Source organism: Seriola aureovittata, chromosome 13, assembly GCF_021018895.1.
Source record: "Seriola aureovittata isolate HTS-2021-v1 ecotype China chromosome 13, ASM2101889v1, whole genome shotgun sequence".
NCBI lineage: Eukaryota > Metazoa > Chordata > Actinopteri > Carangiformes > Carangidae > Seriola > Seriola aureovittata.
Genome location: NC_079376.1, coordinates 12,451,071 through 12,467,012, shown reverse-complemented (window position 1 = coordinate 12,467,012; position 15,942 = coordinate 12,451,071). Strand labels below are relative to the sequence as shown.

Here is a 15,942-nt window from a genome sequence, read left to right as displayed (position 1 = left end):
ACACCTCATGAGGATTTTATCCAAAGAGTAGGACACAGATAGAAATCAAAAACTTTATTACAAAAATAAGTTACACTCACCTCCATTTTACAGTATAAAACAATTTATTTGCAGGAATGCAAAAAACGTTGTTGGCCACCAACAATAGTTTAAAACTGCTAACATCTTTTTTTCAAAAGGTGGTTGTTATGATTTTATTGAGGGAGTTAACTGTATAGAAAACTGGGATTGACAAGCACAGTTTCCTTTTTGCTATACCTGGAAATAGAAATCATTCACTGCAGTATCCCTTCTACCACTATGTGACCATGATCCCTCACCAAATCATAGCAGCTAACGTTAGGCACACATGCTCACTGGCTGGGCAATATGGCAATTCAGTCATCGATCAAGATAAACTCGAAAGATCTTCTATATAGTTGCTGTCTTGGGAGCTGGGAAGGGATCATTTAAGATTAACATGATCTTACATGATGGATTGGATTAGGTTGTTTAACATTATTCTGAAGTTGTTTGAAAATGTATTGTTATCAATATAAAAACAAACCCACTGGAATAATACAGTGGCACAAAAGGGACACTGCAGGGCTTTATTTTTGTTTTTTATTTTTTTGTTTTTTTTGTTTTTTAAATCAAAGGCAGTTGGATGCCTGTGATGTTGAAGCCTTTACAAAAGTAACATTTTATCCGAAAAACTATACAACCAGTAACTACATACTCTGAAGAAGCAAGGCGGCTAATTCAGTTCAAAATAGGATAAAAGCAGGGCTTGTTCAGACTCATCATATGAGATTGTTTTGCATGCCCAGTTTGACTGTTTGCAGTGTCAGAGCTGCAGCTAAAATGACTATATTACATTAAGTACATCGTTTTTGCGCTGCAGCTCTTGTGCATATTTTGTATGAAAACAAGCCCTGCTTTCATCAATATAGTTTCCCTATTTACAGTACAGGCCGGGTAGTTTAGTCCTCTGTACTGAGGTAGTCAACCAACCCTTTAAAGACAAGTTCTGAAAAGAACCACTTTCCTGGAATGCCTGACTTATCCATGCCAGGTGGGTACACCCTAAAAACCTGCAAATGTTCTCTTTCAAACATCCAGATCAAACGATTAAGATTTACATGGATATTCCGACAATAAAAATTGCGATTAGCACAAAAATATACAATAGCATCAAGCTCCTTTGAGCCACTTCAAACCTAAGAACTTAAAAAAGTGCAAATTCTTCAATAATTATTTTAAAAATGGCATGTTCAGGGACAGGGAAGGGGTAGATTGTAAGGGCAATACATAGAGCCCTGTATATCAGGGCTGGATACAGGGACTCGGGGCAAAGAGGCTGTGGCGAGTATTCAGAATCCTCCGGTCATCTTTTTAAGGTGGCAGTTTCAGAAAAAAAAGAAAATAAAAACATGGGGGAAGGGGTGATGCTTCTTCTGTAAGGCTGGAATATCATTGGACCTTTTTGTCGTGCTCTTTTTTGTTTCAACATCCATTGCAGCTTACGGTGTTAACCCCACACATCAAGTCAGTATCCACTGTGACAGGTCAGGACCGCCCTCGGCCTCGTTTCCCTGCTGGACCAACGAGAGGAAAGATATAATTAGTATAACAAACCCATGTTGCATGCATTCCCCATCAATCAGCAAACTGACAAATTAATGAAATTCCACAAAATTCATACTGAAGTCAGCATTCTCCCACAAGGGTGGGACTCAGCTGGCCTCCTTAAAAATACAGTATGTTATGAATGACCTTTGTCTGCTGGCAGCAACAAGCTGACTGGCTGCTCTGAAAGATGACACCTGTCAGGGATTAGTTATGAGGCCAATAAGCAGGTGTAACTTTTTAAATTTAAAAGCAAGGTGTGTGTATTTTTTTTTTTTTTTTTTTTTTTTAACAGCCTTCTCATTAGTAACATCATTTCAAGACAATCAATACTTTCATCATGTGAGGTCATCCTCAATATTTCCCCAACTAAAGCTGCTTTCATTTTCAAATTTACTGCAGCCCTCCCAAAAATGTCATTCTTGTGAACTTTGTTCTCCGATGACTGACCCTTGGCATCGGAAATATACTGGCACCAAGACTGAGCTCAGTTGGTCATTTTTCAGGACCTCTAAAAAATCCCTAACACAAAATGAAGTCAGCCACGTAGCAACTTCTTTCGGTAATGAACAGTAATTATGTGGAACAGCAAAGTCAAGCTTTATTAGTCACCACTGTGTGACTAATGTGATCTTACTCACTTTGAAACTAACAGTTTCTCGCTGTGAAAAATGTAATTTACCTCTGCTTGTTCCAGGGCCTCCTCGCTGGGAGAAGCCGAGCCGGCCCCTTGGTGTGACGGAGCCGCGGCCTCTGGTCTGACTGGCACCGCCACGGACCCCCCCCCTCGCTCCTCGTCCTCTCCCAGACCCCTGGAAGTCCTCATAGCCATAGTACGGGTCATCATAGCCACCCCGGTAGTTGTGGTAATCGTATCCATAGTAATCGTAATAGTCTTCATAGCCATAATAATCAGGAGGGTAAGAATAACCTCCACGCCCGCCTCGGCCTCTGCCTCTTGTGGGTGGTGGCATGTGGGGAGGCCCGTAGTAATAGTATTCATCATACCTGAAAAAGGATACACGGGCTCAACATAAATATGGTTTCTTGCTTTATATCAACATTTAAATTTGGTAACTGGCTGCATTGTTTCCTCTTACATTTGCGTTTTAGCGGCTTGTCTCTGGGCTTTGCGCTCTTTCCTCTTCTGGTCAGGGGGCTTGGCGAAGACGATTTCAATGTGCTCTCCTTCGAGGTCTTTGCCATTGAGATCAGCCAGAGCCTGTGAAATTAAAGACAAGATTCTAGGATGAATCTAACTGCAATGACAAGTTTAACTACAAGATAGGACGGTCTTCTGTGTCATTATATAGACTGTTTTTTCCCCCATACCTTCACAGCACCATCTCTTTCCTCGAAGTGGATGAAGGCATAGTCTTTCAATTTTTTGACCCGCTCCAACTTTCCAAACTGACTAAAGGCCTTTTCAAGTATCTCCTCTGTAACAGTGCTCGCTAAGTTCCTCACAAACAGCACCTTGACCTGGGAAATGATAAACAAGGTTTAGCTTTCTTACAGAAAACAGAATATGTACAACACAAATTTTGGCCACATACACACTTCTCGGCTGTGCCTCACCTTGGCCATGACCTCTGGGTCAGGGTCCTCGATAGGATCTGCCCATTCCACGGTGACCACATTTCCCCACACCTTCACCTTGCCGCTCATCAGCCGGCGACGGGCCTGAGCTGCTGTCTTGTGGTCTTCATACTCCAGGAAGCAAAAGCCTCTATTCTTCTTCTTGTCATCTGGCTGGTGGTACAATATGACATCATTTAGACCCTCTGTAGAAAACAGAAACAGGAGAGGGGTGGGGGGAAAAAAGAGCAGGTGGTTAAGTGGCTTTAATCAATATAAAAATCACTTTTACAAGATGACTTACCAAAAAACTAGTAACAGCAAATCTGCCATTAGAATCAGTCACAAATACAGAATACAGTAAGATAACATAATTTAAGTTAAAAGCTGTAGAGTTTAAATAAAAAACTAATGATCAAAATTGTCTAATTTTTTTCAGTCAAGCAAACATACAGAGAAATTATGACTTAACATTGGGTGTTAAAAAAAAAAAAGAAAAAGAAAAAAAAGTTATAGGTTTTCCTGACATACCTAACCATTAGACAAAAAAAAAAACTATATTTGCTATGTTTAGTGTCCAGTCAGATCTTAGCGGTAAACCATCATAGTAACATGAGTCACTCCAGCACAGTAATGAGGTCATCATTTGGACACAACCAAGAAAAAAACATAAAAATCTTTACTGTCAAAGCTTCACCCACTGATTCTTGCATTACAAATTGTGAATGCAGAGTGAATCTAATCTAAATAGTAGGTTATGAAGCTGTGAACAAATCAAAGAAATGAAAGGATGGCAATGACCCACCTGTAACTTTTGCAAATTCTTCAACAATCTGCTCTTTTGTTTTACTCTTGGGGATGGAGCCAACAAACAGTCTATTATTGGCCACAGAGATGCACACGCCGATATGTTTACCCGGTCGAATTTCATTGTTGTTGCACTGCGGAAGGATGGAGGATCGTTTAAGTAAGGGACAAAAAAGGCAGGAGAGTCTACAGACTGGAGCCTATGCCAACTTGATGTGCTTGCCATTTCATATCTATGTACACTATTAAGACATATTTCATATAGCTCTATATGTATTAAATGCCAATAGCACATTGTATGTTACAAAAGTTACTTCGGTCTCTTGTTCAAAAATATACTGCCTTGTGGTTTGACTAACAAATACATCAGACCAGCTCTCTTTCTGGTCACAACTGCAGTAGAGCCAACGTACCAATTTGACAGCCTGCTGTGCAGCTTCTTTAGTGCAGAAAGTGACAAAGGCGTAGCCTCTGTTCAGGCCACTGAGAGGATCCATCATCAGGCGCAGGTCCCAGATGGGGCCAGCTTTCTCAAACAGCGGAACCAGCTCATCCTCAAAAAGGTCTCTGGGGATTTTGCCTACAAATATCTGCCAGGTTGAGAGGAAAGATTATGGTGTATGAGAGAAACTCTTTAGTGTGAAATGTAAGGTGAAAACAAGAGATGGATGGCATTTTGGTAAAAGGTATCCAGTCAGCTCTTAGCGGTAAACTATCAGTGTAACCATTGTTACTACAGAAGATATTTAAGTTTCATCATTTGGACACCACCATTCATAAAGGATTTAGAACCAACTTAACGTAGCAAGTTTAAAAAAAAAAAAAAAAAGGACTATTCTTGCAGCGTTATCAAATGGTCTAACGTGAGTTTTGTACCTCTGTACCGATGGTGGGCTGTGCCCCTGAGTGGGCAGACTCTGGTGGTGGCCCTCCATACTTCCTCTGGCCTGTTGTCACATCAAGTGTGTAGCCAGTCCTCTCCAGCAAAGCCTGACCATCGGAAAACATGGTAAATTTAAAAAGTATATTGTTTATCGAACAGTCATATATGCCATATATTCAAACATCTAACTGATCTTGGGTATAGAGTTAACATGTATTTTTGCATTTAATGTCACTGCATCAGTGTTCACACATCCCAGGAATAAAATCAATGTCAATATAATATTCAAATGTAGTATCAGTTCTCACTTTGATTTTGGCTTCATCTGGTCCTTTATTGGTGTCTGACACTTTGGTCCCTTGTTTCTCTCTCTGTCTGTACGTCTTCATCACGCCACAAAGAAAGGCACTTTTGTTCTGAAACAGAAAAAACTTACTATTAAACAATAAAATGGAAAAATGTCATCATCATTAGGGCAACTTCTGATTATCTGTTCAACACAAAAAGAATAAGCTGTTACGTAAGACAGCGGGAGTCCATCTTGTAGACAAGACCCATGACAACTAAAAGCTATTGCGCAATCACAGTTCAACTGCATAATGCTGTTGTACACCACACTGAACAGAGGAAAATCACCCACTTTGTGTTAAGGCATAAGAAGTGAACTAAACAATACACCAACAGTTTGACATGCATACCTGAACATGTGAGAGGTCGCTGTCCTTGAATTGCAAGAGGACTTGCAGAGCACCTTCCTCGTTGAATTCTTTCAGAGCCTCAATCGCTCGATCATCTAAGTCACTGTGTGACACCAAACCTGGAGGAAGCGGGACAACACATAGAGAGAAATGATGAGTAACACACAAGAAAGGCAAAGTTTTCCTATCTGATTTGTCATTCAAGGACAGAAATTACAGTACAACTCAGAGGATAAAAGAAAATGATTTACATGTGAGTTATTTTGCTTAACAAATATCTTGTAATGTGTAATGGGTAAATAATAATACAATTAGAAGAAGAGTGGGACAAGCTTAATCTAATGGAGCTGTATTCAGTAGTCAGGCTGCACTTCACCCTCCAACCAGCACGTTTTTGCAGAACTAATCACAACAGATGTGACAGTGCAACTTGATATGCCAGTGCCCCTCTATACTGTGACTGGGAGTTTCTAATGAGCCGGTCTGCATTCTCCTCTGTGGAGGGGCCGTCACCTGTCCCAGGCAGCCACACACCAGACAGCTGCTGCCATTGTTTCTGCCTCAGTTCCATCTGGCTGAAAAGGCCAGACCAGTACTTTTCTAGATCTGACCGACCAAACAAGTCCTAAAATGACCCCCAAAATGTTGTCACTACAGCTAAACCCAGTAAAAACTTGTAAAACCTGACCAAAGCAACTGATAAACCTATAACTGACATCATACTTAGACCCATTCATCCTTCTGCAATAATTTTATGGGATGTGAGGAAATTTTATAGAAATGAATGGAGTGATTGGACAGGCTCACCAAGACACTCCGAGAACAATTCATTCACTGTGACACCAGTTATCATGCAACCATGTTGGGAATGCAAATGCTGCAATCATGTACACATTTTCACACCAGTAATGTGTAAATTAATATTTTGTAGCACTGCAGTACCCATTTTGGTAGGAAACCACAAAAAGTTGCTTCAGGATCCCAATTCCCCCATTCAAAAATGTGATAAAATGACAGTACATGCAAGAAATTGATAAACATAAAAATTTGCATATTTGAATATGCAAGTATATTCATTGTGCCTTACCTGCTATGTAAATTTCATCTAGTTTTTCAGCAACTTTCTGTGGTAAACCAGCTTCTAATAAAGTCTGGAAGTGCTCAGAATGGGTAACTGCAGCAGAGGTGTCCATTGGTTCTTCTGGACCATTTCCATTAATATGTTCTGTGGCCATGTCTCCAGAAATCTGTGTAAATGCAATGAGCCAAATTAATCCTGGGTCAAGGGCAAGACTTGGGATGTGTTCAGGAGAGTGCAAAGTGTCAGACATGTCAGAAAATCATTTTTTTTTAAAACTCAAAAAATGTCACATTATTAAGAACAAATTATCGAAAAATAGGGAATGTTGCAGTGTGCAAAACATGTTATCATGGTTATACGGTCCTTTACAGTCTAGAGACACTTCACTATCCTGACTTAACACTTGCAGCTCTCAGCTTGCTTGAGGTAGAAGCCCAGAAACCTGCATATAGGCAGTTGACACAGATGTTTGAACATTGCGCGCAAGACAGACAATGCACATACCCAATCCCCCACAGAAATCAATCAAATGACATCTTATAAGAACAGTGAAAATACCGGGTTTGTGTCCATGTGGCACTATTTTCCATTCTGGTTTGGTCTGGGTTCAGAAGTTTGTGCAAATGGAGCCAAGTTCACTTGCTAACGCCTGTATCTCAGCCTTCTCGATCACTGCTGGTGCAGAAGCCTTGTTTGCTTTGGTCTCTAAATTACATGTTAGCTTACCTTCTCACTGCTGACTTCAGCAGAGGCTAGATAGCTGATACACGTGCTCCATCTGAGAGTGAGCCCCGATTTCCGGTGGCTGACCAGTGAGCAAGTATTCGCCCTTTAGCATTTTGTTTATTGACACTTTGACAGCAAAGACTGTGCCAGTAACGTATATACTCCAGCCATTACGTTAATGACAAACCCAACAGTTACTTCTGTTTTGTTTGTAATGATAAATAGTGAGGCAATAGCTCGTGCAGAGCAGCAATCTAACTCCTCTCTGGTCACATTACTGCATCCGGCAACGCTGGACTCAGCAAAACGTGGATGACAAACTTATGTTTTGGCCTAACGTTAACTCAGCTAACATTACCCTTTGCTAATATTAGCTAAAAGATATCATGCAACTGATACCGCGTAGTGCCTACAAATCAATCACATTATATCGGTAAGCACGTGCTTTCTCTTTGGTTAAAACATTTGTATAATGTAAAAAGTACATATTAAACCTTCGTACTAATCATCCTTCAATTTCAATCTGTAATGTTAACAATTTTTGGGGAATTAATTGTTTTATCCGACGTTTATGACAACGTTAGATTTAGCGGGGAGGGACCGACTCGCACACGTTGAGGCTAGCTAGCTAGCGGGCTAGTTTGCACAGCTAATGTTAAAGCAGCCAAGCTAACTAGGGATCTTCATCGGGACAATAACATGACGCGCTAGTATGCATTTTCTATGAATGCATCTGTGTTTACTATGTTAGTTGGCAAGAAGAATGTCAGCTACTGCAGCGGTAACACCGGATCGTTAATTCTTGCTAAGATAACTGGCTTTTGTCAGCTAGCTTCTGTTAGCATACAATGACAATGAGCATGTCAATTCCACGATCTGTCAAAATAGGCTAGCTTAAGCTAGCATGCTAATTAGAACGGAATTTCAGTGAGGCCATTGTTATATCGTCATTTGTCGGTAGCGATTTCACCAATTGACAAAGTACGACTTTTAAATCTAATTAGATTCATCGAGGCCTTGGAAGCTAGAGGTTTAGCCTGCTAGATGCGTGGTTTGTCAACGTGCCGCCACATAGGAAGAGTCCATTTTCAAAAAGCCGGTCTGGAGAAGTCGTTCCCAACCACCACCAGTTTCCACATTGTTTGAAACAGCACCGCACGATTCAGAGTTTTTAGCAAACAATTAAGCAATTATCACGTGACCAATTAGAAGCATTCGCCCTACCTGCCGCTGGCTCACCAACGTGTATGGTGTTGATTATTTAGGAAGATAAATGTGATATTTAAAAGACAGAAAAAGTGTAAAACTCCCGGCACTGGTCCGGCTTCAGTCATTCACTCTTGATGATGTAAAATGGCTGCCACGTTCACGCCTCGAGTTTTGTCTCGTCGATGGGGTTTCTTGGACAGCCCTGCACGGGCTTGCCTTGTATGCATTTTACAGTAGAGCAGCAGGTCACCCACTGCATCCATCACCATTACTGACGATGAGTAGTTTCACCACAACTGCACTGTTTATGTGACGGATACAAGTGTTAGCTAACAGAATGACGAAAAGCATTGTTACAGAAACCAATCAGACTATAAACCAGGGTTGAACTTATACAAAAGTAAATAATAATGAAATAAAACAAGGAATTATTACGATTAGATATAGTATTATTAATAAGGCTCTAATATTAAAATACACCCACCATAAATCATAATAACTACAACAACAAGAATACTATTAATAATAATACATCTTGACGATGGTCGGTATTCTTAAATGTTAAGAAATGCCAGTCCATATGCGTTTAAATTTATTTCTGCATATGTTGGACGTTATGAGGCCAGCACTTGTACTGTATACATGTGTACAGTATACAGAAGCAGACTGCTTGACTGGGGGTAGTGAGGTAAGTCCCATTTTTCACCACACCGTGTCACTCTTCTCATGGATTTCACACGTTCATCTGCTACATGAACAAAAGAATATGTCAAGCTTATGTGTGTTTGTATTGAAAATGATCATCTGCTCAATTCAACAAATAGATGGGGATCAAGGGTTTACATTACTGAAGAGCTTTTTTATTTATGTTGTGCAAAAGTACATAACAATTAAAAAAAAAAGATTTTGTAAAAGATTCTCTGCAGCATTATGAAGAAAGAACAGTTAGATTTCTCATCATGCATGTAATACAAATTGGATCTGATTTTTTTTTTTATGCTTGTGTGTGTTGCAGAAAATCTATATTAAAATACTCTTGCAAATAACATTGTGAACGTAGCTGTTTGTTGCATGACTTTTTATCAATAACATTGTGTACAATGTTATTTGTTGTCAGTATGATAGGTTGTCAGTTGTAAAAATTCAACTTGATGGTATCTTTTTAAATGATAATTTCTGGGTTCATATATTTGGACCATCAACATGCATGCATACGGTGTTGATCCTTGACAATTATTTGCCATATAGTTACTTTGCTATGACAATACAATGCAGTATATGAGACTGGGATTGGGTTATCTGCTATTTTCATCACAACTAGAGTGAATCATGGGCTTCAAGTTTGGCTCATGGCTGAAGTAATAAAACTTTAACAGGTAAGTGACTCCAACAACCCCTGCAGTTATAGAGCATTAACAGCTGGATGATGATGGCTGGAAGAGTTTGAGGAATAACTTACACAGGTGTTGAAGAACAGAGCTACAGCATGATTTCCTTTGGAGTTTGGCACATTTTCTCAATCAATAAATATGTTGTGTTGCAAGGTGTTTCACAAAAACAGGTAACTTACTTTATAAACACAGTTACATTTAAAACAGAACTATTTTAAAAATGTAACAGGGCAGTAAATTATTACAGAGAGAAATCTTGAGAAGAGAATAAATCAAATACTTTCACATTTCAGCCCTACAGGTGGAATTCATAATAATGTCTACTCTGGATTTATGGGACAACAAGACGTTTACTACTCATGCCTCTAAGGACTCTTCAGAGAAAATACCATAAACAGGCAGATATTCTTTTGTAAGAAATATGTTTTAAAAGTAAATACTTTTGCATTCAGCTCTAAAACTAATAGACAGTAGGTTCCAAAGCTGTAAAAGAGGTCCTCTGCAGGGGTTTGGGCATAAGCCAAAAATCTGTCTGGAGGAAACCTTATTTTGCCATAAAAGTCAACCAAAGGTCCAGTTTGTAAAGTCAGCATTATATTCACGGAGGTACAGTTTCTTAGATATAAATAAGAACAAAATGGATCTAATGACAATAGCACTGTTCATTGTGCCAAAAACCTTATTTCAAGGGATAATGATTATGCAGCCCCTCAGGTGGAAAGGCATTTAGGTTTTAATTGGTAACCAAGAAAATGTTGAGTATGAGAAGTGAACATTGTGTTTATTGACATCAAATTACCTCTTTAACCCAGACTAAATATAGTATTCCATATGAAACTGATATAGTGGTAGGTCTTTGCTTTTTGTTGTTGTTTGCTTTTTATATTTCCTTAATGTTTACCATCTTAGATATGCATGCTTATGAAAACATCAATGCTTTATGGTTTGACAGTGAATGTTTTTTTTGTTGGTGAGCGTTGATGACCAGCAAAGCCAACATTTTGTGGCTCCAGATCATACTATTGAAGGCCGTAATTATTACTACATTACAGATCTCTCATGCCACCATGTGGAGAGAGTGTCTCTGTGTGTCCTTATCAATCAAATGGCTCCTGAACGCTTTAGCAGAACCTCTGTTCTCCACTTTCAGTCTTGTGTATTACTTTTTGAAATGCTCCAGTCTTATAGCCTATGCCTAAGATACAAAAGGATAAATGTATGTCTGTTTGCATGATGACAAATCTGCTAAATTGTTACACTGCATATCCCATTATATCGATGCTGATGGAAAATCTTTGTATATGCGGCAAATAAGATAAATATAATTTAAGGATTCCAATGTTTGGCAACAACATTTGACTGTGATCAACTCTGGTCCTTTTGTTTTATTTTAGTTGGTTACGTTATACCGGAGTTGGGTTCCTTCAATACAGATGACCATAGCAGTACAACTGATAAACTGGTGAAGTATGGAATTGTTACACTGGGGCCAAAATGGGACATTTTAAAATTTGGGAGGCAAGCACACATTGCTTCTGGTTAGTTTGTTGCAAAACATACACTTTCTCAGGGAAATGAAATCCCGTGCTCATTTTTACCAACAATAAGGAAAACCACCCGTGTGATGTGACTTCCATGTGCTGCTTTGTCTCAGCCAGTATTGTCAGCCAGCCCTCAGTTTTGCTGTATTGAGCTGGGAATGAGCCTGGACTTGATGGGTTTCATACTCATTTTCAATCATCATTCTCTTTACTGCGTCAATGATTATTAGAGCCATTAGCTTCACAAGCAAGAAAATTCTCAGCTAACTACTTCATTTGCTCTCAGGTGTCACTGACTTGTCGGTGGCCTTCTCAGTGATGCCATAGAGAACACCTTGGCTTTGAGTTGTGCAGAGCCCGGCTGACTGTACACATGACCTGCTAACCTCACTATGTCTCCCTGGCTTTATCCTCTGCAGCAACAGTGACTGTTTTGACACCAGAGCCCCTGAGAATATATCGGACTTGTGTTTCATTGAGCATGACCACCACAGCATTTGCTCTACAACTGGGTCTTAACATCCCTGTGGTGCTTATCCTCACCCTGTCAGATCAATACAAGGAGAGAGCCTAGGAAACAGGCAGCATCAAGAGAATACATCGCAAGTCTGCTTCCACTACTTATGAGTCTGAACATCTGGCCTTGCTGATGAACCTGCATAACTTAAAAAACACAGAAACACGTTTTGTTTGATGTTCAAGAGGCTGAACTGCTGTCACCTTAATGCACACCAGCACTCCATTCACGATGATTTCAAGCCGTTATTTTAGTTTTGTGTTGTGTGAGAACCCGAGAAAAAAAAAAGCATGATAATATTTTAAAAAGCTGTCATCTTGAGAGATTTGATTGTAACTCATTTCTATCAGCTGATGTTTGAGATTATGTTTTTATGCTCAAAAATGTATTTTTCATTAAGCATAAACATGCATATGTGCTCAAATAAGAGTGTGACCATTACATTTGATTTTACAGAACATTTTATTCAGTTACAATAAAATGACATGTGGCATACAGCCAAAGCAATAATAATCAGCAGGAATTAAATTAGTACCACTTATTGTTTTAAGACAAAGTTATAATTTTGGGAAAAGTGATACAAATGCTATGACATAAGCTGAGGAAAAGAAAAAACCTCTTGACATCTCTGTGATTTAACATCTCGTCCTCCACACTTATTGAATTACGAGTCTTAGGCCAAGGATTTATCACCAGCACAACCAAGGACGCAGGACATGGGAACATAAGTAAACACACAGATGAAATACAAAATAAATTCATATTCATCCTTGACATTTCAGATGCTAGAGGCGGACAGATGGATACTCCTTCACAGCTTTTAAGTATCCTTCCATTTATACACAGCTTCCTCCAATCATCCATCCTGCAGTTTTTAAGGTGCCACTGCACTGAAACAATGAGTTTTGCCTCAATATTTAATATAAAATTGAGGATAAAAAGACTACACACCCCAAAAATAGTCTGATACTGGGAACCAATATGCATGTTGAGATAGTAATTGCATTAATATATGTACAGTATCCAACATTAAACTGCATGTACAGAGCAATGTAAGGCAGCACATGGTGATTACTTCCATTATCATTTAATCTGCAGATTATTTTATCACTTTCATTTAGAGTATGAAATATCAAAAACTAGGGAAATAATGTACATCAAACCTTCTCAGAATCCCAGGTGACATCTTCAGATATCTTGTTTTAGTCCAAAACCCAAATATATTCAATGTACAATGATATATGATAAACAGATTAAAAAGATTTGATGTCAGGGTTTGTTTTTTTTTTTTTGTATTAAGTTAAATTTAACTCAAGGACGCTCTCATGTTGTTTATTTCATTAATTTTTCCAGGAAGCAGCCACTCGGTGAATTGGAAGATGAGAACCTTCACAACTGAGGACGTCAATGAAAATTTAATTTTCACCTATTTTATTCGATTTCGCAGAATGTTTTGGTTGTAATGAATGTATGTTTGAAAAGGGAAGGAAAATACAGATCTAATCCCCAAGGAGAAAGATATAAAACCTTGTCCTCTTTGTTGAATGTTAGAAAAACATTTAAATTATTTAAAAATGTAGCATGCTAAGACTCCATAGAGTGATGACATAGCTTTAAAAAGTAATATTTCTGCTTTACACTTTTAAAATGTTTATGCTTTTCTTAATTCAGAAACATAACTCAACTCACATGCTGCCTGTACAAATGTTCAAACTGCAGTTAACCAAAATGACCAAGAAAATCCTAAACTAATGACCCCTCCCGTGCTGTGACATGACAATTAATAACAACCCTCAGTTACCAAGTAACAAAAACCCGGGGATTACAGGTATCATCCATAGTCAGGATGGAAGGATGGTGGAAGTATGTTTTGACTTTCCACGGTTTGTTCTTATCATTTTTGTGCTATGAAGGGATTATGAGGAAGGTAGCAAGAGGCCAGTGAGTCAGTGAGATCACTGATAAGGTCGGTAGGTTTTCACATAATCCAGGAAGTTGCCCGGGAACACTGGTATAAAATGAGATGGACTGAAGCAGAAGTCCGCGATACAAAAAGGGGTCCTGTACGGAGGCACAATGAAGGGGACACTTTCTCTCAACATGGTAATACTTTAACATCTTGATCTATGATTTACTCATTGATAAAGTTTTGATTCAATAGATTTTGAACTTCTTTTCTCTCTAGGTAACTGCTGCAACCACAATGGGCTCAGTGAAAACAGCTGGACTGTCTCTCCTTCTGTTGTCTTTTTGTCTTTACATAGCTGATTCTTACCCCAACATTGACTCATCAAACAGTAAGATTGATTTATAATATTTGCCTCTCTCAAACAAATCTTATCATTTACGATTGAGGCATCTCATTGTTAATACTGGTGTTATAAATCAATAAATTAGCACAATCTGCCTGTAATGAATTCTATTCTCCACGACTCTACACTGTGAGTTTCATCTCAGGTCTCAAATGTTAATGAATGTTGCAAACGGTTCATGAGTCATAGCCTATGATTTTGCTTGTGAAACCACTATCATCTTTCTCCAGTGGGCTGTGAGGAATGCACGCTGAGAAAGAACAGTCTTTTCCCCAACGTCTACCAGTGCATGGGCTGCTGCTTCTCCAGAGCGTACCCGACACCCCTCAAGGCCATGAAGACTATGAACAACCCAAAGAACATCACGTCCGAGGCAACGTGCTGTGTGGCAAAGCACAGCTACAAGGTACAGGTGCAAGAAACACCAAAAACACTCATTAAACTTTGTGCCTATTTACTAATAGGTTACAGTAGATGGAAATTGAGTCTTGGAGAGACTCTCGTGGTCACCTAATGGTAAAGCAGTATATGTGTATCCTTTAATTGCCACAACCCTGATTTAAATCTGGCCAGTGTTTCTTGTCTATCAACAATATTGCTATCAATGAAGGAAAAATGGCACAAACATCACAAATCTTTCGCTCCCACGATCTGCAGATGAAATTTTCATTTTGTAAATAACCTTTAATATAGTTGTTAAAGTTTTTAATTAATTGGCTAATTTTAATTTTTATACATCTATAGTTCTCAGGTTTTGACTTATGTTCAGTTTAGTTTTATGATATGTCAGTGAATATGTTGAAGTTAGGCCAGCAGTGGTGGAAAGTAACCTAGTACTATAAAATTTTACTCCACCAAGATCCAGAGGAAAATATACTGTTTTTACTTCACTGCTTTAATCCGACAGCTGTAGATAGTTACTTTTCAAATTAAGATTATACATTTAAAAAAAAAACATCTGTTCTTTTCCTCCACCACTGTAAGTCACAATGAAGTTTGGTTTTAATTTAGTTTGCAGTTTGTTTCAATTCTGGTTTCTGTTAAAATATGTTAAGAAGTGCAGACGCTTCGACCCCTCATGCTGCTAAAAAGAGCATCTCATCATAAACATACATTTACTTGCTGCAGCAGACTGATGTGACAAACTGTTAGTATTCACTTCTTCCTCCTCATGTGTTGCTCTTTCAGACAGAGGTGGCCGGCATAATAGTGAAAAACCACACAGACTGCCACTGCAGCACCTGCTATTTTCACAAGATATGACCGATGAGAACTGGAAACCATTCTGCAGCACTCAGCGTGGCAACAAGTTGTGTTACTTTTAATATGCACAAGCTCCTCTCTGATTTAAAATGTATGTTCTTGAGTTGGCAGATAATATTTTTTGTAGAAATTCTGTGTCTGTGATGTGTAATTAGCTCATTTTGTGTATGATAAACTGTAGATTGAAAAGCAATTAAAATATGCATATATATTGCATTTTCATTCTTACATTAAAATCCATGCATTATTGTGTGTGTGTGTGTGTGTGTGTGTGTGTGTGTGTGTGTGTGTGTTGGGGTGAGTATGCATTGAGAGCCGTTTCTGGAGT

The 15,942-nt window shown here is 38.8% G+C and overlaps 2 protein-coding genes across 4 annotated transcripts; one reads left to right on the top strand and one right to left on the bottom strand.

Annotated features, from left to right (window-relative positions):
* Positions 1–39: 39 nt before the first annotated feature.
* LOC130180581 (heterogeneous nuclear ribonucleoprotein Q) lies at positions 40–8,755 on the bottom strand. Of its 3 annotated transcripts, none has more exons than XM_056394201.1 (12): positions 8,606–8,754; positions 6,662–6,821; positions 5,575–5,693; positions 5,185–5,292; positions 4,870–4,983; positions 4,407–4,583; positions 3,992–4,127; positions 3,187–3,392; positions 2,941–3,090; positions 2,709–2,830; positions 2,291–2,616; positions 40–1,577 (listed from the first exon to the last, which is right to left on the bottom strand). In XM_056394201.1, the coding sequence occupies exons 2-12, from the start codon at positions 6,807–6,809 to the stop codon at positions 1,549–1,551; spliced, it is 1,635 nt and encodes a 544-aa protein (XP_056250176.1). In that variant the 5' UTR covers positions 6,810–6,821; positions 8,606–8,754; the 3' UTR covers positions 40–1,548. The 3 variants fall into 3 exon arrangements, with proteins under 3 accessions (XP_056250176.1, XP_056250177.1, XP_056250178.1); XM_056394202.1 differs by having other exon boundaries at positions 40–1,574; XM_056394203.1 differs by lacking the exon at positions 6,662–6,821 and having other exon boundaries at positions 8,606–8,755.
* A 5,234-nt stretch (positions 8,756–13,989) lies between these two features.
* Positions 13,990–15,830, top strand: cga (glycoprotein hormones, alpha polypeptide). The gene is made up of 4 exons (XM_056393383.1): positions 13,990–14,142; positions 14,225–14,336; positions 14,582–14,757; positions 15,540–15,830. Exons 1-4 carry the CDS (start codon positions 14,116–14,118, stop codon positions 15,612–15,614), a joined length of 390 nt encoding a protein of 129 aa, XP_056249358.1. The 5' UTR covers positions 13,990–14,115; the 3' UTR covers positions 15,615–15,830.
* The last annotated feature ends 112 nt before the right edge of the window (positions 15,831–15,942 follow it).

Coding starts and splice junctions, on each gene's coding strand:
- LOC130180581 (XM_056394201.1), bottom strand. CDS start 6,809: ATGGCCACAGAACATATTAATGGAAATGGTCCAGAAGAACCAATGGAC. Junction 5,694..6,661: donor AGATGAAATTTACATAGCAG/GTAAGGCACAAT, acceptor CGCTTCCTCCAG/GTTTGGTGTCACACAGTGAC. Junction 3,393..3,991: donor AGAATTTGCAAAAGTTACAG/GTGGGTCATTGC, acceptor TGTTTTCTACAG/AGGGTCTAAATGATGTCATA.
- cga (XM_056393383.1), top strand. CDS start 14,116: ATGAAGGGGACACTTTCTCTCAACATG. Junction 14,143..14,224: donor GGACACTTTCTCTCAACATG/GTAATACTTTAA, acceptor TTTTCTCTCTAG/GTAACTGCTGCAACCACAAT. Junction 14,758..15,539: donor TGGCAAAGCACAGCTACAAG/GTACAGGTGCAA, acceptor TTGCTCTTTCAG/ACAGAGGTGGCCGGCATAAT.